The sequence below is a fragment of the Vanessa cardui genome, chromosome 21, assembly GCF_905220365.1.
Source record: "Vanessa cardui chromosome 21, ilVanCard2.1, whole genome shotgun sequence".
In the NCBI taxonomy this organism is placed as follows: domain Eukaryota; kingdom Metazoa; phylum Arthropoda; class Insecta; order Lepidoptera; family Nymphalidae; genus Vanessa; species Vanessa cardui.
The window spans coordinates 7,990,297-8,009,068 of NC_061143.1; the positions used below are offsets into that span (position 1 = coordinate 7,990,297).

Consider the following 18,772-nt stretch of genomic DNA (forward strand, 5'->3'; position numbering starts at 1 on the left):
TTTTTTCAATAAAAATAAACTTTATAACAATCTGGTAGCCATTGGTGGAGCAGTAAAATTTTATTGTAGATACCACTTAACCCGTAACGTGTATAGCAGAGAACAGGGCACTTAGGCCTAATAGTTGGACTATTATAGTAAATACTGAATTGATTTTACTCCTTATAGCTCGTCGTTATTGGAACATCTCAAAGAGTAATTCCTGGTTATATGGGACTATAATCGAACAGAAGTATGGAACGTATGTATATATGAATACACATGCGCTGAATTTTAAAAATATTGGCAAGTTGGTATATTAGTGACAAAATTTATACCTTAAAAAAAAACAATATTTGTCTCCTTAACTTATAATAGTATTATCAAACTAAAAACACTAAGCAAAACAGTCAGACTAAAAAATTATAAGAAGTATTATACTTTTACACTGGCGACTATTTATATTAATGGTATACGACAAAAATCGTGTATAAATAGAGTATTAATAATACCTTTCAGATTGGGTTTATGAGCAGGATGAACTATAGTCTATAACTACAAATTTAGCAAATAAAAATTGAAAGATTCCTCCTGTCTTTGATTAAACAGTATTTAATTAAGATACACGTGTTCTAATCAATGAACCATCTCGACTCATGAATAGAATATCTTTATTTATATAAAATAAAATATACAATAAATGAAATATAATATGTCAATGCTATGCAAAATTTAAATTAAGATTCCCTTAAAACAACAGTTTTTTTTAAAATTATTAGCATTGAATTCGAATTTGACATGGTTGCAATATGTAATTTCTAAAGTAATTAATAATTGAATGCATACTAAATTTATCAATCTGTTAATTTGTAACGGAACTTTATGCAATCCAGTAAGGCAATTATTCGTAACACGCTTAACCGTGTACCAAAGTATACCATATCTCACCTTTTACATGTAAAGTTAATTGCTTTGGGTAACCTAAACTCAGGTCAAAAGTTATCACAGATAAGCCACTGTGCTACATTCACAATTAAGTGATAAGTATCAACAATAACCTAATATTGTTATCCACAGATTGATAATTGGTTGGTATGGAAGCATATTGCTTATATAATTTGTAACTACATAGCAATCAAATTTGAGAAATAATTATCACAATTTTCATAAGGCTTACACATTTAAATGATTTCACCACATACTTACATTATCTGTATAAGATTAATAGATTTCGAAGTTCAAAACCATTGTATCGATTTTCATAAACATTGATAAGTATCGATGTATATTTTACCCGTAGAAAGTTTTTATATCATCCACTTACTTAGTTTTCCCAAGATGTCGATAGTGTACAATAAAAAAAATACTTAAAAAGTCTTCTATTTATGTATTGATATACATATATTATTTAATATCCTTATCCAAGCCCCAGGCCATGATTTTACAAATTTAATTAAAATCGGTTCAGCGGTTTAGTCTTGAGATACAACAAACTGACAAATTTAGTTTAGTATTTAAAAATAATAGTAAAGACATGTCGGTTGATTTAGATATTATCATGTAATTTTGTTTTTTTAAGAGCCATTCATTATTTAATGAATAATTAAGAACAATTACACTCTGAATACTCTCATTTATAAGATTAATCTATCTTAAACCTTAATTTAATACCTTTTTAAAATTAAAATCACAAATCAAGTCTCCTTGTATCAAATTTGTATTAACACAATGAAAATCGAAAAATGTACAAATGAGTAATTTCAGTGGCTTAAACTAGCTACCACAAGTTTTAATAAATTATTATCACACATAGGGCTCCACTTTTCAATAATTTTCCATAATGCAATATTTTACGTGTATGTGAGAACAATAATGACAAGAATTTGAAATTGGAATGCAAGCTTCCATCTCGTTTCATATCGCACGCGTTGGCGCGCACCGGTAGCGCTGGCTACTTTAGGTTCCATAAACATACCACAGATAAAATATTCAAAGATACAAAATCCATATAAAAATAATACAAGGCGTATTGTCTTTACAATTATTATTTATTTTATATCCGAACATAAATTTACCGTCTTAATTTATCAATCCATTACGAATTAATATTTTCAATCAGTATGGCAACATTTTGTAGCGATATTCTATTATTTTAAAATACCGTTGTAACCATTTTATATTTTCAGTAAAGATCCAGTTCACATCAAACAATATAATACAATAGCATTATTACAATAATTTTTGCAATTGTTGCTGAATTACTGCGGCGTCTGATCTGCAATGATTGACCATTGATTGTATGATTAGGCACTTTCCTTCAATACCATTGCCTGGTTATTCCATGAAATATTAAGAAAAATAAATCTACGGTGAAGTAAAAATTTAAAAAAAAAAATTATTGAATTATACTAAATTTAAATATTTAATGAGTTGAGTGTGTTTATTATAAGAATATATTTTTGTATACACTTCCTATTATATTTATGCTGTTCTCAGCTTATAACAAAAACGGAGTTTGAGAAAATTATAGAGAGATTTACGAACACCTACTTTAGATTGGATGTAATATTCTAGGTATAAGCTATTATTTAGCCTTTGTTGGCGCAATTGTGATAATGCATAATTTAATATTCCATTCTATGTGATATAGATTTTTTTTTATTAAAAATTCTTTTGCTTAAAAAAACAAATACTATTGCAATAAACCGATTAAAAAATAAAATACAACACAATATAGTAACCAATGTTTAAAATTTAAATATATATATATATATATATATATATATATATATATATATATATATATATATATATATATATATATATATATATATATATTAAAGAATATACACATATACATAGTGTAAGTAATTAAAAAAAATGAGTTATTGCTCGTGAAACAATACAATTATTTTTTATTAATGAGTAATCTTTATTATTGATATATTACATTGATAACTATGTGTGAGATATTACCAACTGCTGTTACTAACTACAGATATATGAAGTCACATTTCACCTTCTATTCTCTACGGGAGCCCGGCTGTCCTAAGCTGTTTGGGCAACATGTCATCTCCTTCAATTCTCTTCTTTTTTCCTCTTCTAATCGATCAGAATTTTACTTGGTGGTAGGGCTTTGTGCAAGCCCGTCTGCGTAGGTACCACCCAATCATCAGTTATTCTACCGCCAAATAACATTACTCAGTATTGTTGTGTTCCGGTCTGAAGGGTGAGTGAGCCAGTGTAACTACAGGCACAAGGGACATAACATCTTAGTTCCCAAGGTTGGTGGCACATTAACGATGTAAGGAATAGTTAATATTTCGTACAGCGTCATTGTCTATGGGCGATGGTGACCATTTACCATCAGGTGGCCCATATGCTCGTCCGCCAACCTATACCATAAAAAAAATCACATCCATCTCTCTTATAAGCATTTCATAAACACTCCTTCCTTGTCTTCTAAGTTTTCTTCTTCCCTTGAAATGCAAATGCAATGCAAATCAAATTCACTTAAATTTAATTTACTTCTATCTGAATATTAATCGGTCGATTGTAGCCGATAACCAGATCAAAAAATCAAATAAAAACATATTTTATTCAAGTAGGCTTTAACCAGTACCTTATATTTAGAATCGTCATTTTACGGAAATATGTTGAGTAAAGCCCACCAAGTTTGGATTGTCAATTCTACCGAGAAGAAAAGAAACTCAGTGGTAACTCTTTTCTAACATTAAAAACACAAAAAGTATTAAAGAAACTCAACAAGTATTAGCCCCACGCTTTTTTATCATCTATACAATTTTGTGTTGAATAATATGCGCTATTTATAATATGCGACCAATGAGCTTTCATTGTTTACATAGATTAATAAATTTGTTTATAATAAGCCTCTCAAAAACAGCTCTTTTATTACATTTATTTTATAAAAATTACAGTACTAATTTTGTTGCCTTTATAAAATGACCATCAAATGTTATCTCCTCTGTATTTCGTTTCTTAAGCAAGCAATATGTCGAAGCAAAAGAAACAAACAATGTTTGGAGCAAAATATACGATATGTGCTTCTCAAACACCTGACAGTCTCATTACCGCGAACTATCAACGCACACTGCGCCCACGTAAGTTAAGTCAGGCAAAAAGTGCATTTGTTTTTTTTTCTTTATTTTCTTCACAAACTTAAGACCCAAGTTTAACACAATAATTTAAAATGACACTGCTATCTTTCAATAAACTTGTTTAAGAAAAACGTATGTTTTTCAATGAGACAAAATCATATTTAAATAATTTTCAATTCAAAATTTCCAAAAAAATTCTATTGGCCAAATTATTTAAAATTTTGCAAAGTATTTTAGTATAATATGATAGTATATTTTATTACTACGTCTAATACATTTATCAGTCTAATAAATTCCTCTGGGTAGCCTGAAAAAATCGTATTTTTTATAACAATTTATTGTGAATAAAATGAATTCAAGATCGCTTATATTAACTGAACTTTTAAGCTCTTCTTTTTTCGTTTCAACCAATTCCTGCCCCATTGCGCAAAGTATCACCTCTCACCCGGCCGACAGGGCCGCAGCTCACTGCTTGACACGCAATTAAATAATGCTCCAAGTGTTCACACTAAATTCAATATCTCCAAGCAACGCCAGATCTAGTTCCGAGATCCTGACGCCTCTACTATTTGCACACTATATAAAACCTCTTTAATAGCAGTTTATATTCCTTTCGAGACTTCAAAATTAAATTTCATTATTTTGTATTTGAAAAAAGAACAATTTATTGTTCTGAATGATATTGGCATAAAATATTATTTTTTGTCCTAATAAAATATGATCTTTGTATAATTATATATCGATCAAAAGGCTAATTCAACCAATATGATTTTTAAAAAAATATTACTTCAGAACGTAATTCACGACTTGGGGTTAATAAGTAAATAAATAAAGTTAATAGTGCGAGAAGTTAACGAGTTATAAGTGATAGTGTTATATGGTAAGTGATTCAGTGCTATTCAAGAACAGTTGAAACTGAACACGCTTTGTTTTCTCGGACAGTTCCCACAGCGAAAATAATTGACTGTCTGTTCAACGAAATATCGTATTCGCACATTACTTTTGTATCACTAAGTAATGAATTGTATGTAGATAAAAAAAACACCACTACAGACCTTTTATTATTTAATTGAAGAGAATGTAACATACTCTACGTACAGGAATGTAAAATGTCAATGTCAAATTTGGCGCCAAAAAATTTGCCTTAAAATAAGTTGACCTGAGTTTCGTTTATGCTTCTTAAACGTTTTGCCCGGTCATTTATCCTTTTAATTGAACCTTACATTAAGAGTTCGTACACTACCGACATTACTTAAGGCTTAGTGACACGAACGCATAACTCACGTCATACCAACCATTACTGTAAGTCAAAATGGCGGCTATCAAAGAGAAAGCTCGCTCTCTCACATCATTCTCCAAGCCATAGTCTATGAAGGGCTTGCGGAACTTAGCATAGACACAACTGAACAGGAACAATTTAACCTTTATTCAATTTACAATAAGGTTGAAAATGTATTGACATTATTTTAAATTTTATTCGCTCCAGTGTGACAGGGCTAAATTTATCAATTTACGAAGATTGTTCTTTGTCTTGCATTATTAACACGTTAACGTCGTGTTCGGAGCGTTGCAATGGTTGCTAAATATTAAATTATGGATATTTTACTTGCTTCCACGATAACACATTGTTCTTTAGAGCAGCAATACACCTACGTTATTGATACTTGAAAGGCTCGTGGTTTATATTCAAAAGGTGCATATTTTATTATGACATAAAGACTGTATCACACTGGCGACTTAAGTCACCTTTAATATAATAATTTAAATTTATTAATATTGACTTTTTTGTGCAAATAAAATTGTACCTTTAATAAAATATATCATCCTATGTCCTCCTTCGCCTTACACTTATATTGTCGCTATTGAGTAACAATGATTTCATCACACCTTTTTGATAATTAGTAAGATTGAAAAACACTTATAGATATTTTTGGCTATCACTGTCTGCTTTGATTGGCTTATTTTTAAGAAAAACATCACAAAACTTTGTTGATACCATTTTTAATTGGCTTATTTTATGAATATATGTTCTATACAATGATATTCTAATAAACAGATATGTTATACCCATACTAAACATCAGAAAAAAGTGTGCCGCGCCGGGGACGGTTTATTTTAAATTTCGTTACAAGAAAAAGGAATAGCTTGATAAAAACAATAAGTAAAAGGGATAACTAGATGTTTTAATTACGCAAAACGTATTACTACATAATTATGATGTATTATAACGTATTACTGGCATAATTATGATGAAAACGACTAAGGCAAACGTCCCAATTAGGACGTTTTCAAGTCTTCACTTTTTGCGCGTTAATGACATATCTGTTTACTAGAACATCATTGGTTCTATATATGAAAAATAATTATATTATGTAAGAGGTATTAAATAAAACACATATCATTATACACCGTGTATTTCAATAACATTTTTATTAACGTCAGTTACAATAGAATTATTTTAAAATAAATTCAACGCTAATATTATTATTTCGAAACAATTAAGTGCATTTAAAAGAAACTACTCTAAAGATTAAACCTCCCACTTTTTATGAAATTTTATGTCGAGTCTTATTTAACTAGAAATATTAATTATTAGCGATAAATAAATAAAATTGTGTTATATCTAATTTACAATTAATACATGGCAAAAGATTCTTCAAAGGAACTGATGACATTCTTAATGTTATTTATTTATATATAGAGATAGTTATAAATTTATTTATATATATCTATCTATAAAGTGTAAAGATTAATGAGTAAAATAAATTAATATATTTGAAGTTTGTTTTTCACTTTCGTCTTTTATAGTTGTTTTAATAAATTGTATGTCAAGGAACTTATGAATTTATTATTTGAACTCCGTTAAATTTTATTAAATGCGAATAAGTAATATACGTTTATCTTTTTATTAAAAAAAAAACCTCAAAAAGATTAAGACTGGCCGATATTTTTTTAAATAAAAACTATAATTAATTATTGTTCTCCATTAATAATAATAATTATTAAAGTCTTAAGCGATAGTAGGAGGAGTAGTATGACTATAAATATTTATGTAATATATACATAATATTTCGTTTCTACATTCATTTAATTACGATAAAAGAAGTAATATTGTCAGTGGCACCATATCATTTCCTGTAGGTGTAGGTACGTTAACTTATTCTATAAGCAATATTTTTAAATAATTTTTCGTACATTATTAATAAATTTTAAATAATATTATATACTACACATTAATTAGCTGCAATTAAAATATTCGCTTATAAATAATTATATGAGCCTAGAGACTTTTCCCTTCTATAAATTTCTTTGCTACATTAAGAAATTAAAAAAACAATTAAGTACCTACCTACGACATTTTCTTACCAAATTTCACCCGTTTTTCCGAACTCTTTTCGTTAAGCATGTTGGGTTCATTCGTTAAAATTGGTTAATTTTTAAAAAAATATTCTGCTTTCAAATTTTTTTATGCTGACAGTAACCGTAAGAAGAGGCTTACTAAAGGACTCAGCATATCACATAAAACAAGTTTTTCATATTTTTTTTAAATTATTAACCAATTTTTTCAAATGCACTGCAACATCAAAGTACTATATATACATATTTAATTTAATTAAAATTGACACACATACGCTAAGAAATTAGGCAAGATATAGCCAAGCTATAATTTAAAAAATAATTGACGCATCCAATTTAAAGACATCTAGTACAAATTAAAGCAGTTACAATAAATTTATTCTTAAAGCTAATTAAATCTTTTTGAATTTCGATGCAATTAAATAAATTATTACAATAATAATATTGTGCTAACAGCTGGCGCGGAACTGGCGAAGCATAGGGCAGAGTAAATTCGTGTAAGCGGATGCTCACAAAAACGCGCAAATATACGACATTTCGCAATAATATACGCGCGCAGAAACGCGTATGCACAATCATACGCGATTGTTTTCAGATTGTGTTTAATTGTATGCGTTGTTCATTGTTACTTAAAAATCCTCTACGATACGCTCGCCAATCCGAAAGTTCTAAAATCGAAATATTAAATAAACAAATATTTCCTTATAGTGTAACTACTCAATTCCATAAATCTATTACTATTATTTTGGTGTTTAAATTGCAATATATATTAATTCGATATTCTTTTAGTATCTTAATATACATCAGTACTAAATAATCGATTGAAATATATATTCCATGGCTATTAATCGAAGTACGTGTACATTTAATCGGCTAAGATTTATCACGTTGAAAATATAATCACGACTTATTGAGAGGTTTTAATATCTGCTTTCTCTGGCTATAAAACAAAAGGGTTACTATTGAACTGGTCTAATTATTTTTTGTTGTTTTAAGGTACAGTTATATGACCTGGCATTTCAAATAAAACTTCTTGAAAATGTTGAAAATTTAGTTGATAATTTTACGTTTTACTTTAGCCGATTAATTGTCAACTTGGATATACTACGATCTTAGTCCATTGAAAATACAAATAAATATCACTAGTTTTCATAGGCCGATAGTGAAACTCTCGTCGTAATATACGTGAATATAATATTTTACTATTCAATATGATTCTAAAAACGCTGTTTAAGACAAGGCACGCAAAATAATTCATCTATCGCAGATTTTAAATGAAATTTTTATTAACAGCTAAATCGAATGAATAGCTTGATAAATTTTAATTTGACACTTAATTTTATTAAATTTTATACAATTTTCACAATATTAGTAATCTTGAAATTGAACATACGTATAGTAAACGTTACCTATATTCAAAGACTTTCATATGAAATCTTATTGAATAATATATTTAAATATTTTTAATAGTTTAACTATTTGATTGAACGTTGTAATTAGAGTTCGTAATCTTAATTTATTTTCTATAATGTCGTTTTACTTTCAAGTAAAACAAACAGTAAAGTTTGTATTTTACGCAACTGCCCTTCCATGTGACCATTTCTACACTAAATATCTAATTTAAATGCTTACAAAATTTATTGTAATTACACATCTTCCACGAAGTATTGATCTTGCGATTTAGGATTACATGTATTTTCCTGAAAAAATAACACATATCTCTTATATATTACATAAAATAAGATTTGTACAGCAAATACTAACTTATTTGATTGACGCAGATATTACTAACAAAATGTATCAACATTTTTTTTCCATATGCAACACTTTCATCAAAAGACTGAAATCATCAGGCATATTATATGTTCATACTATGTTCTAAATAGAATGTTGACTGAATAACATATCACACATATTCTTACAAAACTGTAAGAAACAGTTAATATTGAAATGAATAGTGTTGATAGATTGTTATAACCATTACCTTCGTAGAGCTATTTGGGTGGAGCTAATTGGGTATTTTCCTTCCAGCTCTATATAATAGAGTAAAGTTAAGACTTTGTGTGTTTACTGGACCGCTTGCTTTGAGTAACTGTGATTATGTGACATGAATAAAAGTCCTTGTATTTAATTCTTACCATTGTTAAAAGTAAATAAAATTTTGGTAAAAAAGTACTTCATATACTATTAACAAATGCTGCTCTTAATTTTAATAGCAAGCGAGCAGATATAGGGGCTGTGTTGAGTATCATAAAAATGTGTAATACGAGTAAGTAAATAGCAATGCTATTGCGTCTAAATACAGATAATTAAAATATAATGTTTGTCCAAATTATATAATAAATAGTAAGTGAATGTAAAGTGAAGTGAAGATGGCTACGTGTTTATCACATGATAGCTCTAGTCAAAGATAAAATAAGTTGAGTATGTAGTATAAGTATGGATTTGCATATTGTGTAGGTGTGAAACAAGCAATGGTTGGATTCATATTCAACACATAAAATACAATTAAAATACCGTTTATAACTTACCTCACGTAAAAAATTTATACAATCAAAAATATGCATATCTATTCGTCTATCTCATAACTAGATGAAGTAACTATATGACCTCATGTTAAATAAATACAAGAACGTAGATGACGGATATACTTATTGTATGACAACTAGAAATCATAAACCAAATCATTCCTCATGATCTAAAGCAAACTTTGAAGCTGTAAACATGCCAAGCGAAGGAATAGAAGGCAGAAGAAGGAAGACATCTATCTGACTTACAATTATTAGTAACAGCTGCGGTAGCATTGCCGGCTACGCCTGGACTGATGCCGGTCATAGTCGGTGTGCCACGGTATCGAACTAACCAAACATTTGTTTAATGTTATCACCTGCAAACAGCAGTAAGCAGAACGTACGCCACAAAGCATCTAGCCTCTACAAAATCCATATGTTCAGGTGAACATAAGACAAACAGGTAAGGCGATTTGAACATTAAACTGATGTCATTCGAAATTTAAATTGTTACTTTTTTTTAATTGTAGTTAGTCACCAGTTTTATGTTCAAAATCCCAAACATTGTAATATAATATATACATATATAAAGTTAATATTACATATTTTCAGACAGTGCTAGAAGAAAAGAAAGAACGCAGGTAGAAGAGAAATTTGTAAGAGCTCACGTAAGCACTTTAATGCAACCTAACTTGCACAACCATATCATTTAAACTAAGGACATTTTCACGTTGATCCATCTATTATCCTAAATATTTTACAATATATTATGTTTTGTCGTTATATATAAAATTTACATAGATACATATATATTAACATCAACAACAATCAAACTAAAATAAACCGTTTTAAAGATGAAACTTGTTAAACACAATCGAGTCAAAACATTAGAACTAAATTGACAATTGACAAATTTCATCTAGACAAGACGAACACTCAAGGACAATCTAAATGAACTAAGGGCCAATCATTTGACAACATCGAATCGTACAAAAATAAAGCATATATTATTCCATTACTTACCGAATAAGAGGCCAATGATAACGATCCCAATCACGCCCATTATAATCATCATCTGCAAAATAATGAGAAAAATTTAAAGCAATGTATTACTTAACAGAGAATCAAGAGTCTAAAATTATCTGTCAAATTATTCAAATGTTTTAATTTTTTTAAAAAATAACACAATTATTTAGATGCAATACCTTTAAATTTTGTAACCAAAATTTATTTTTCAAGCTCTTTGCCTGTTGCTCGAACTGTGAAGCACCCTGTTGGAGTGCATCTGGAAAATTTAAACGACAATTGAAGGAAGCTTTCGAGCGAAGCGGGCAGTAGCTAATTAGTAACTTGACATACCTGCTCTATCATCTAATTCCGACAACTTCGCGTCTCTGTCTAGAACCTTCTCGACATTTGTTTTCATAATATCCACGACCTGAAAATGAATTATTGATCTTGTAATAACAAATTCCTTTACATTACCAGCTGCATTTTTGGTGCTTCTGCAATTAATGTCCGTTTCTATAGGTAAAGGTAAACAGCTACCATAAGTTGGCTCGTTTCCTCGTCTACCTTTAATATGATTGCATAAAAATAAGCTTTACTTCATCGACTTGCGCCTGAGTCTGTTGCAATCTTCTCTGAGCAGCGATCTGCTGTGGAGTGCGCGGTCCCCCAATAATTTCTCCATCTGGTCCTGTTTGGGGTTCAGCTGGGGCTAAACCACCTGGAGTACCTCCTTCAGTCGCCCTGAAAGTTGAAGTATTATTTTTTGAGACAAATATTGAAGGACCTTTGCTGTAACTGACATTGAAGTAATAATAAAAACGCCAAATTTTTTTTCTGACGGAAAATGTGAAATATTTCTCCAGAATCGTATTTGTCGATAAAAATAGATTTTATCCAAAAACTAAACATTTAACAGTTTTATGTTATTGCATAAATAATTCAATCTTCTAATCAATAAGTGTTTAGAATTATTGAAAGCTTGAGTATCGATTGCAGTTAACGTAATAACGAATTTTTCTTCATTGAATTGACTGTTGTATTTATGGAGAATTTAAAAAATCGTATTGACTTTATATCAACGTTGGCAAAATGCCAAAGTCGTTATGAAAATGTAGGCCATCTAAATTTTCTAGAACAAAATTTTATATTTTTATACCATAAAAATGTATTTGCTGCTTTTATTAGTATTCATTGAAATATACACGGTATTGCAGCTTAATAACCTACCTAACTTTATCTTATTATCACTAACACTTTTTTCAATTACAAAATAATTTACGTCTTCGTTACACTGATAAATCTAGTTCAAACATTTTAATGAATTTTTCGTATTATTCGACGAAAATAGTTAAACTTTTCAGAATGTATTTATCATAAGCAATTCAGATATTTATTTTTTTACATTTCAGAAAAAACTATACCAATGTATTAATTTAATTCTGAAACTACATATAAAACCAAATAATATATAGCGAACAAAACTATTAACTGACATGTTACTCATATATTCATAAGCTTAAGAACTGTTTAGAACTGTAAAAACTGAACTTAAATATTCAATACACATTTTTGTATAAAATCAAGCATTTTGCTTCAAATTATTGAATAAACTTAAATAATTAACAGTAAAAACAACTCACATTTCTCTGTCTGCACTAGTTTCTATTTACGACGCACTAAGGTAATAGGATGCTGAGGGAGGCTTTCTTTCACTGGCGTTTCAGCTTGCCGCAAAGCTCGACTGACATGGCCGCAGTAACATCGCGTACAAATGTGCTACGTTGGCACTTTCGAGCCTGCGTCATGGGGGTTATGTGGGTCGACTAAGGGATGTTATTTTAGACCAGACACTGTATTGTTACGTATAGCTGTAGTTTGTTGCTACTTTAGCAAATTATTTTAAATTTGTACAACATGTATTCAGCGCTTTTTTTTATTTTGCAAATTGATTTTTAAAGAAAAATAAGGAAAAAATTAAAAATTTGAATAATTTTATATATATCGTTGGTTTTGAAATAGGTTTTTTTTTCGATTCCATAATCCATGGTTTGATAAGAATTCAGAGTAAACTTTTAAATATTACGTAGAGACGAAGATAAAGTAAAAAAGTTACATTTCCATCGATTTTGTGATGCTAAAGAAAGTTTATTAAAATAGTTTAACTACTCATGATTATATATAATTTTAGGTCAAAAGAATATCTAAAGTATAGTTCGTTTTACGAATGCATAAAATAACAATTAATCCAATTCGTCACCTCTATTCTCGCCAGTACCGCATCGCGGCAAAGCGCATGCGCGCCACTGCGTGTGTCTCATCGATTGACGCGCATTCGTGGGGTAGGTCTGGGGATTGCCGCACGTTCTTGTCAATGAATGCGTTCTCTGCATGAATGTACTTTATCTATACTTGATATATCATTCGTACTACGCAAGTTTGAACAATTAAATATATTGTAATTTGTTGATAAAATGTACACTACATTGACCACAAACAAATATAAATAAAACAATACTTTAATACCCCGACAGAGATATGTAAAAATATATTTCAAAATACATCAATTTATGTCATACCTATATCCTATTACAGTTATAAAGAAAATAAATAAATATAATAATAAAAATAAAGAATAAATTCAAATAAAAAAAACATACAAATTTATTGTGCAATATTACTTTTATACATGTATAATGTATAAAAGTAGTATACGAGTAAAACGCTAAGCAAAAAGTCTGTATTCCTAACTAAAGTCTTCCGTTCCATTCCTTGAGAAGGCTTAGAGCTTGGTCTACCATTCCAATACGCGAGAGATTTTCATCCGACCCTATAGATTTAATTCAAAGTATTCCTTGACCACTGATGATATACTGCGTACCACCTGTCTTTGCCCATTGAAAGATGACTGAAGAGCTAATGCAAGGAGTAACGGCAGCATACAAAAGCCATCCCAAACGGACGGAGAGGGTACCGCTGGGTTTTTGGGTGGGTATTCCTTATTATTAGTAAACCTAGGCACCAACGAGTCCCACTAATGCGTAATGAGTTTATTTAGTAGAAAAATAAGAGGTAGTGCCAGGAGCAAAGCCTTATTTACCAAGGTTGGTTGCGCCGCTAAGTATAAAAAATATTCTCAACGAAAGATGATGAGATTCTTCCCAAAGAAATTATATGAAAATCGGTCAAATGTATATACTGTTGGTATTTCATATAAAACATATATCAATTAATATATACTATTCACAAGCTGAGCTGAGGTGACCCAGAGGTTAGAACGCGTGCATCTTAACCGATGATTGCGGGCTCAAATCCAGGCAAGCACTACCATATACATATATGTGCTTAATTTGTGTTTATAATTCATCACGTGCGGCGGTGAAGGAAAACATCGTGAGGAAACCTACATGTGTCTCATTTCCTCAAAATTCTGACACATGTGCATTCCATCAAACCGCATTGGAACAGCGTGGTGGAATATGTTCCAAAACCCTCTTCTTAATGGAAGAGGAGGTCTTATCCCAGCAGGGGGAAATTTACAGGCTGTTACTTTACTTTTTTTTACTTTTATTCACAAGCTATTCTCATGTGATATAAATTTTATTACCTTACGATGTAATGGAGATCGGATTTAACATCTGATAAGGTTAAATAATGATACCTTGCTTAGCGTTAATTAACACGTTATAAGTATTAAAATCGGTATCAGAAGGTATCTAATTAAGGCGGTCTCCATACGATTTATTAATTAGCATAATATATAGGGTCACTCCGTTGGATTTTAATATTACACATCCATACTAATATTATAAATGCGAAATTAATTTTGTCTGTTACCTCTAAACGCTTAAACTGATTTAAATGAAATTTGATTTGGACACAGTTTGAGTCCCAGAGAGGACTCAGACAACACCAACAAATAGTACAACAAAAATGCAACATTAAACCAAAAGTCATCATAAGTAATTGGGTAATTGCCTACATTTTTACAGGTATTTTAAAATTACTCGACTAATCGACCACGTAAAAACGATAATTAAAAAAAAGTTAATATATAAAATAAAACCTTTTTTAATTCAATAAAAAAATTGAGATAATAACAAACACCTAAATACAATTTTTGTCAATATATTAAAGTTTAATTAAATAAAAATAAACAATTGCGAATTTAAATATATTGGTAGGATTTTAATTCACCCCTCGAGGGGGAAAATTGATGCTGGTAAAGCTGCAGATTCAGCTTGAAGATACTTAGTAAGATGAACTCTGTGTATATGTCTCTTGCTTATTTACGGCCTAACCAGGGAACCGGATTTCATGAAAATTGGTATCTTCCAATATGAATTCCAAGAAAGAGCTTACTTTTTTGCCTAACGCTAAACCAACGACCAAAACACTAGCAATATATTTATAGTAATGTTTAAACGAATAAACGTTTTGTTGTGATAAATTGATATACACAAAACTTTTCCCAGAAAATGCCGCACGCTTCAGAGGTTTTAGTATATTATTTTAATATATATATATACCATCGCGCACTTTATTATTTAAAAAGCATAGATAGATTTCATGTTGTTTTTTCGAATTTAACTGGCTACTACGTTTAACTCCTGGAAGCTTATTTTTTTTATTACCTAAGCTGCTTTAATCGAATGTTTAAATTATATGATCGAATTTTTAAATGATATTATATTATATTTATTTTTATGTATATTTTAAGTATACATAAAAATAAATATGAACAAAATAGTTTTGTTTTAAACACATTTTAATAGCAGACACGGCAATCACTTCTAAAACATTTTAACACACATAAAAACGATCGTCATAATCATTTATATAGTTTTTATCTCTGTATCCTTGTTGAAGCCACCTCATCGCTTGTAACAACCCAATAGGCACTAAACAATACATCAGTTTAATTCATATTTGTCATTGAAATATGAACCTTATTCAATTGTATTAAGGGTGTTGTAATGATGTTTACGTGTGGCCCGCTACGTCGATTCTTAAAGAGTACGTTTACCAATAAAACAATAATACATCGTCTACCTCAAAATAGTATAGATATGACAATCTAATTTAAAGTATATCAATATTTTCATAATTATTTTAAACCGGATTCAAAAATAAACTAGACTTTAATTTACATTTAAGTTATCACCCACATATTTATTGTATTAAGTATTACTAATGCTAAGACTCTATTTCACATGTTTTCTTTTAAAATAAGCCTTATACTTAATTATAATAAAAGTTATTCTTTTTATGTATAAAATAATCGAAACACTTGTTTGAAATCATTATCTAAATCAATACCGACTCATCGCTGAATATAAAATAAAATTATACACATCGAACAATCTGCCGCAAAAATCTAAAGACGATCCACACAAAACCGTCTTATGATAAATACATTAAGTATAAATTTTATAAGGCCATTAAAATTAGGGCGGTCGAGCCTCGAGCAAATTGTTGTGAGCGGCACTACAAAGAGCTCGGACTAATCAATTGCCTTCCCGCTCAGGAGAAAAATGTACTAACCGCAATAATAACAATTAACAAACAGACGTAGCGGTTTATTTTTGTTTATTTTCAATGAGTGATAAATAGTTTTGATATGCAGGGATTTATCGCCGTCGTTTGCCTTAAGCTTTGAGTAAAATATTAATTTGACAAAATCGTGTCTTCTAAACATTAAGAAACAAAGTTATTGATTACCTTCTTGAATAAGTACCTGATAGAAATTTCATTAAATAGGATTTAAAACAGATTTTAAAGTATATTTCGTATTGATATGCGATAAAAAAAATAACTATTATTTTTTACTGTACCTCTACTAAAATAAAGTAATATGTGTTTATGAGAATACTACAGGTGGCAGACACGAGTGTTAACAACAACAACAACAGCCTGTAAATTCCCACTGCTGGGCTAAAGGCCTCCTCTCCCTTTGAGGAGAAGGTTTGGAACATATTCCACCACGCTGTTCCAATGCGGGTTGTTGGAATACAAATGTGGCAGAATTTCTATGAAATTTGTAACATGCAGATTTCCTCACGATGTTTTCCTTCACCGCTGAGCACAAGATAAATTATAAAGACAAATTAAGCACTTGAATCAGCGGTGCTTGCCTGGATTTGAACCCGCAATCATCGGTTAAGATGCACGCGTTCTAACCATTGAGCCATCTCGACTCTCGATCTCGAGTGTTAAGATGTAACTCAATGAAGACAATGAAATGATATTGAATTTCAATAAACAATTATCTTACGAGTCCAATCAACGCTGAAGGTTTAAGGTAGATGATACCGACATTCTATCAACAATTAGCCCACTTAACTCGCAACTAGGCACGGTAAACAAATCCGGGCTTTGTCCACCGAATTAGCGTGCTCAGGCTAAGTGCTCCGATCCTTGTTAACTGTTTAGGTTAACAAGGCGACCGAGGTGTTTGCTGGGGTTATTGGTACAAGGAGCCAGTGCCTTGCTCGTTTATGTATGGTTTAAGTTATAAGAGAAAAAATTATTAGTAATATATGTTGTACAAAATGATGCGGTTAAGTATGACACAAGTGTACAGTGGCGTAGCTATCGTAGGGCCAGGAGGTGCAATGCACCAGGGCCTCGGAATTCAGGGGGCCCTCTAAACTAAACCTTAAGCTTCTGAAGCTAGAAAATCACGACCCTGTGCACAAGATTTCATATTTGGTATCTATAATTTTAAAGGGTAATTATTAGTTAAAGAGGGATGAAAAAGAGGGGGTGAGGGCCCAATTTTTTTTTCTATGCACCAGGGCCCTTCTTCACCTAGCTACGCCACTACAAGTGTAACTTAAGTTCTTGTATAATATTACAACCATTTTAAATGAACATTAAATATTTTCGTTAACTATTGAAATGTAATCTTTTTTTAATTTATATTTTCAAATTAACTTATAGAAATAAATGGGATAATAATGTTGTCTAAAGTAATATTTAAAATTCAACTTTGGATTTGATTACCATAATTTTCATTTTAACTTCAGCTTATGTTTCAAGCGATTTCACTGAAACCAAAAATATATTTTTTATGTTACGCACCCGTATATTTTTACCTACAATTTCTCTATACTTAAACAAATGTTACACACATATTGTCGTTACATACTTCGTATCTATAATATTTATTAAAGTTAGCATTAATAGTTGTAATACCAACTAATCGCTGTTATCGCTATGTCTTACCACTTAGCACATAAGAGGCTATTTCACATAGCTTTATCTAGATTTTTTGCTCACAAGCCTTAGAAATTCTTTATAATCGATATGCAACTTCTGATCTCTCGTTTATATGTGAAATATAACTCTTTCCCGCTACTGTTAGTTACAATTTTGACGTAACCTTTCCATTGGTTCGGTCAATATTTATAGAGCGAGGCGACCGCGCATGCCTTTGAATTACGTATATTTTATTTATAAAGAATAATGGTATTTTCTTATTATTTAATATCAATGAAATAATATCCATTTTTTTAATGTCAGTATTTTTATATGTATGCCATATATATGGTATGCTTATGGGATACCTATGTTAACTGTTCACCACCGACTATAGATTTTCCATTTATTACATCACCTGTGCGCCTTAAGTCTTGGGAACTAAGATGTTATGTCCCTTTTGCCTGTAGTTACACTAGCTCACTCACTCTTTAACACAAAACTACTTAGTATTGCTGTTTGGCGGTTCTCCCTATGGTATAATACGATACAACTTATTCATTGCAAAAATAATGTAATAGAAATAACATATTATCTAAC

General features: G+C 30.2%; 1 protein-coding gene across 3 annotated transcripts; it reads right to left on the bottom strand.

Moving 5' to 3' along the window:
• Positions 1 to 6,873: 6,873 nt before the first annotated feature.
• On the bottom strand, positions 6,874 to 12,711 carry LOC124539054 (vesicle-associated membrane protein 2-like). 3 transcript variants are annotated; one of them, XR_006967004.1, is made up of 7 exons: positions 12,616 to 12,711; positions 11,572 to 11,716; positions 11,324 to 11,402; positions 11,170 to 11,249; positions 10,988 to 11,039; positions 10,232 to 10,341; positions 6,874 to 9,154 (listed from the first exon to the last, which is right to left on the bottom strand). XR_006967004.1 is itself a non-coding variant. In XM_047116376.1 (7 exons), coding segments are annotated over exons 1-7 (441 nt in total). In that variant the 5' UTR covers positions 12,618 to 12,711; the 3' UTR covers positions 6,875 to 9,152. The 3 variants fall into 3 exon arrangements, 2 of the variants coding, with proteins under 2 accessions (XP_046972333.1, XP_046972332.1); XM_047116376.1 differs by having other exon boundaries at positions 6,875 to 9,154; positions 10,232 to 10,312; XM_047116377.1 differs by lacking the exon at positions 10,232 to 10,341.
• Between the last annotated feature and the right edge of the window lie 6,061 nt (positions 12,712 to 18,772).

What these genes read in the sequence shown, in the direction of transcription:
- LOC124539054 (XM_047116376.1), bottom strand. An exon ending in CTCAGGCGCAAGTCGATGAA is followed by an intron (nt 11,403 to 11,571) that starts GTAAAGCTTATT and finishes ATTCATTTTCAG; the next exon opens with GTCGTGGATATTATGAAAAC. An exon ending in GGAATTAGATGATAGAGCAG is followed by an intron (nt 11,250 to 11,323) that starts GTATGTCAAGTT and finishes TAAATTTTCCAG; the next exon opens with ATGCACTCCAACAGGGTGCT.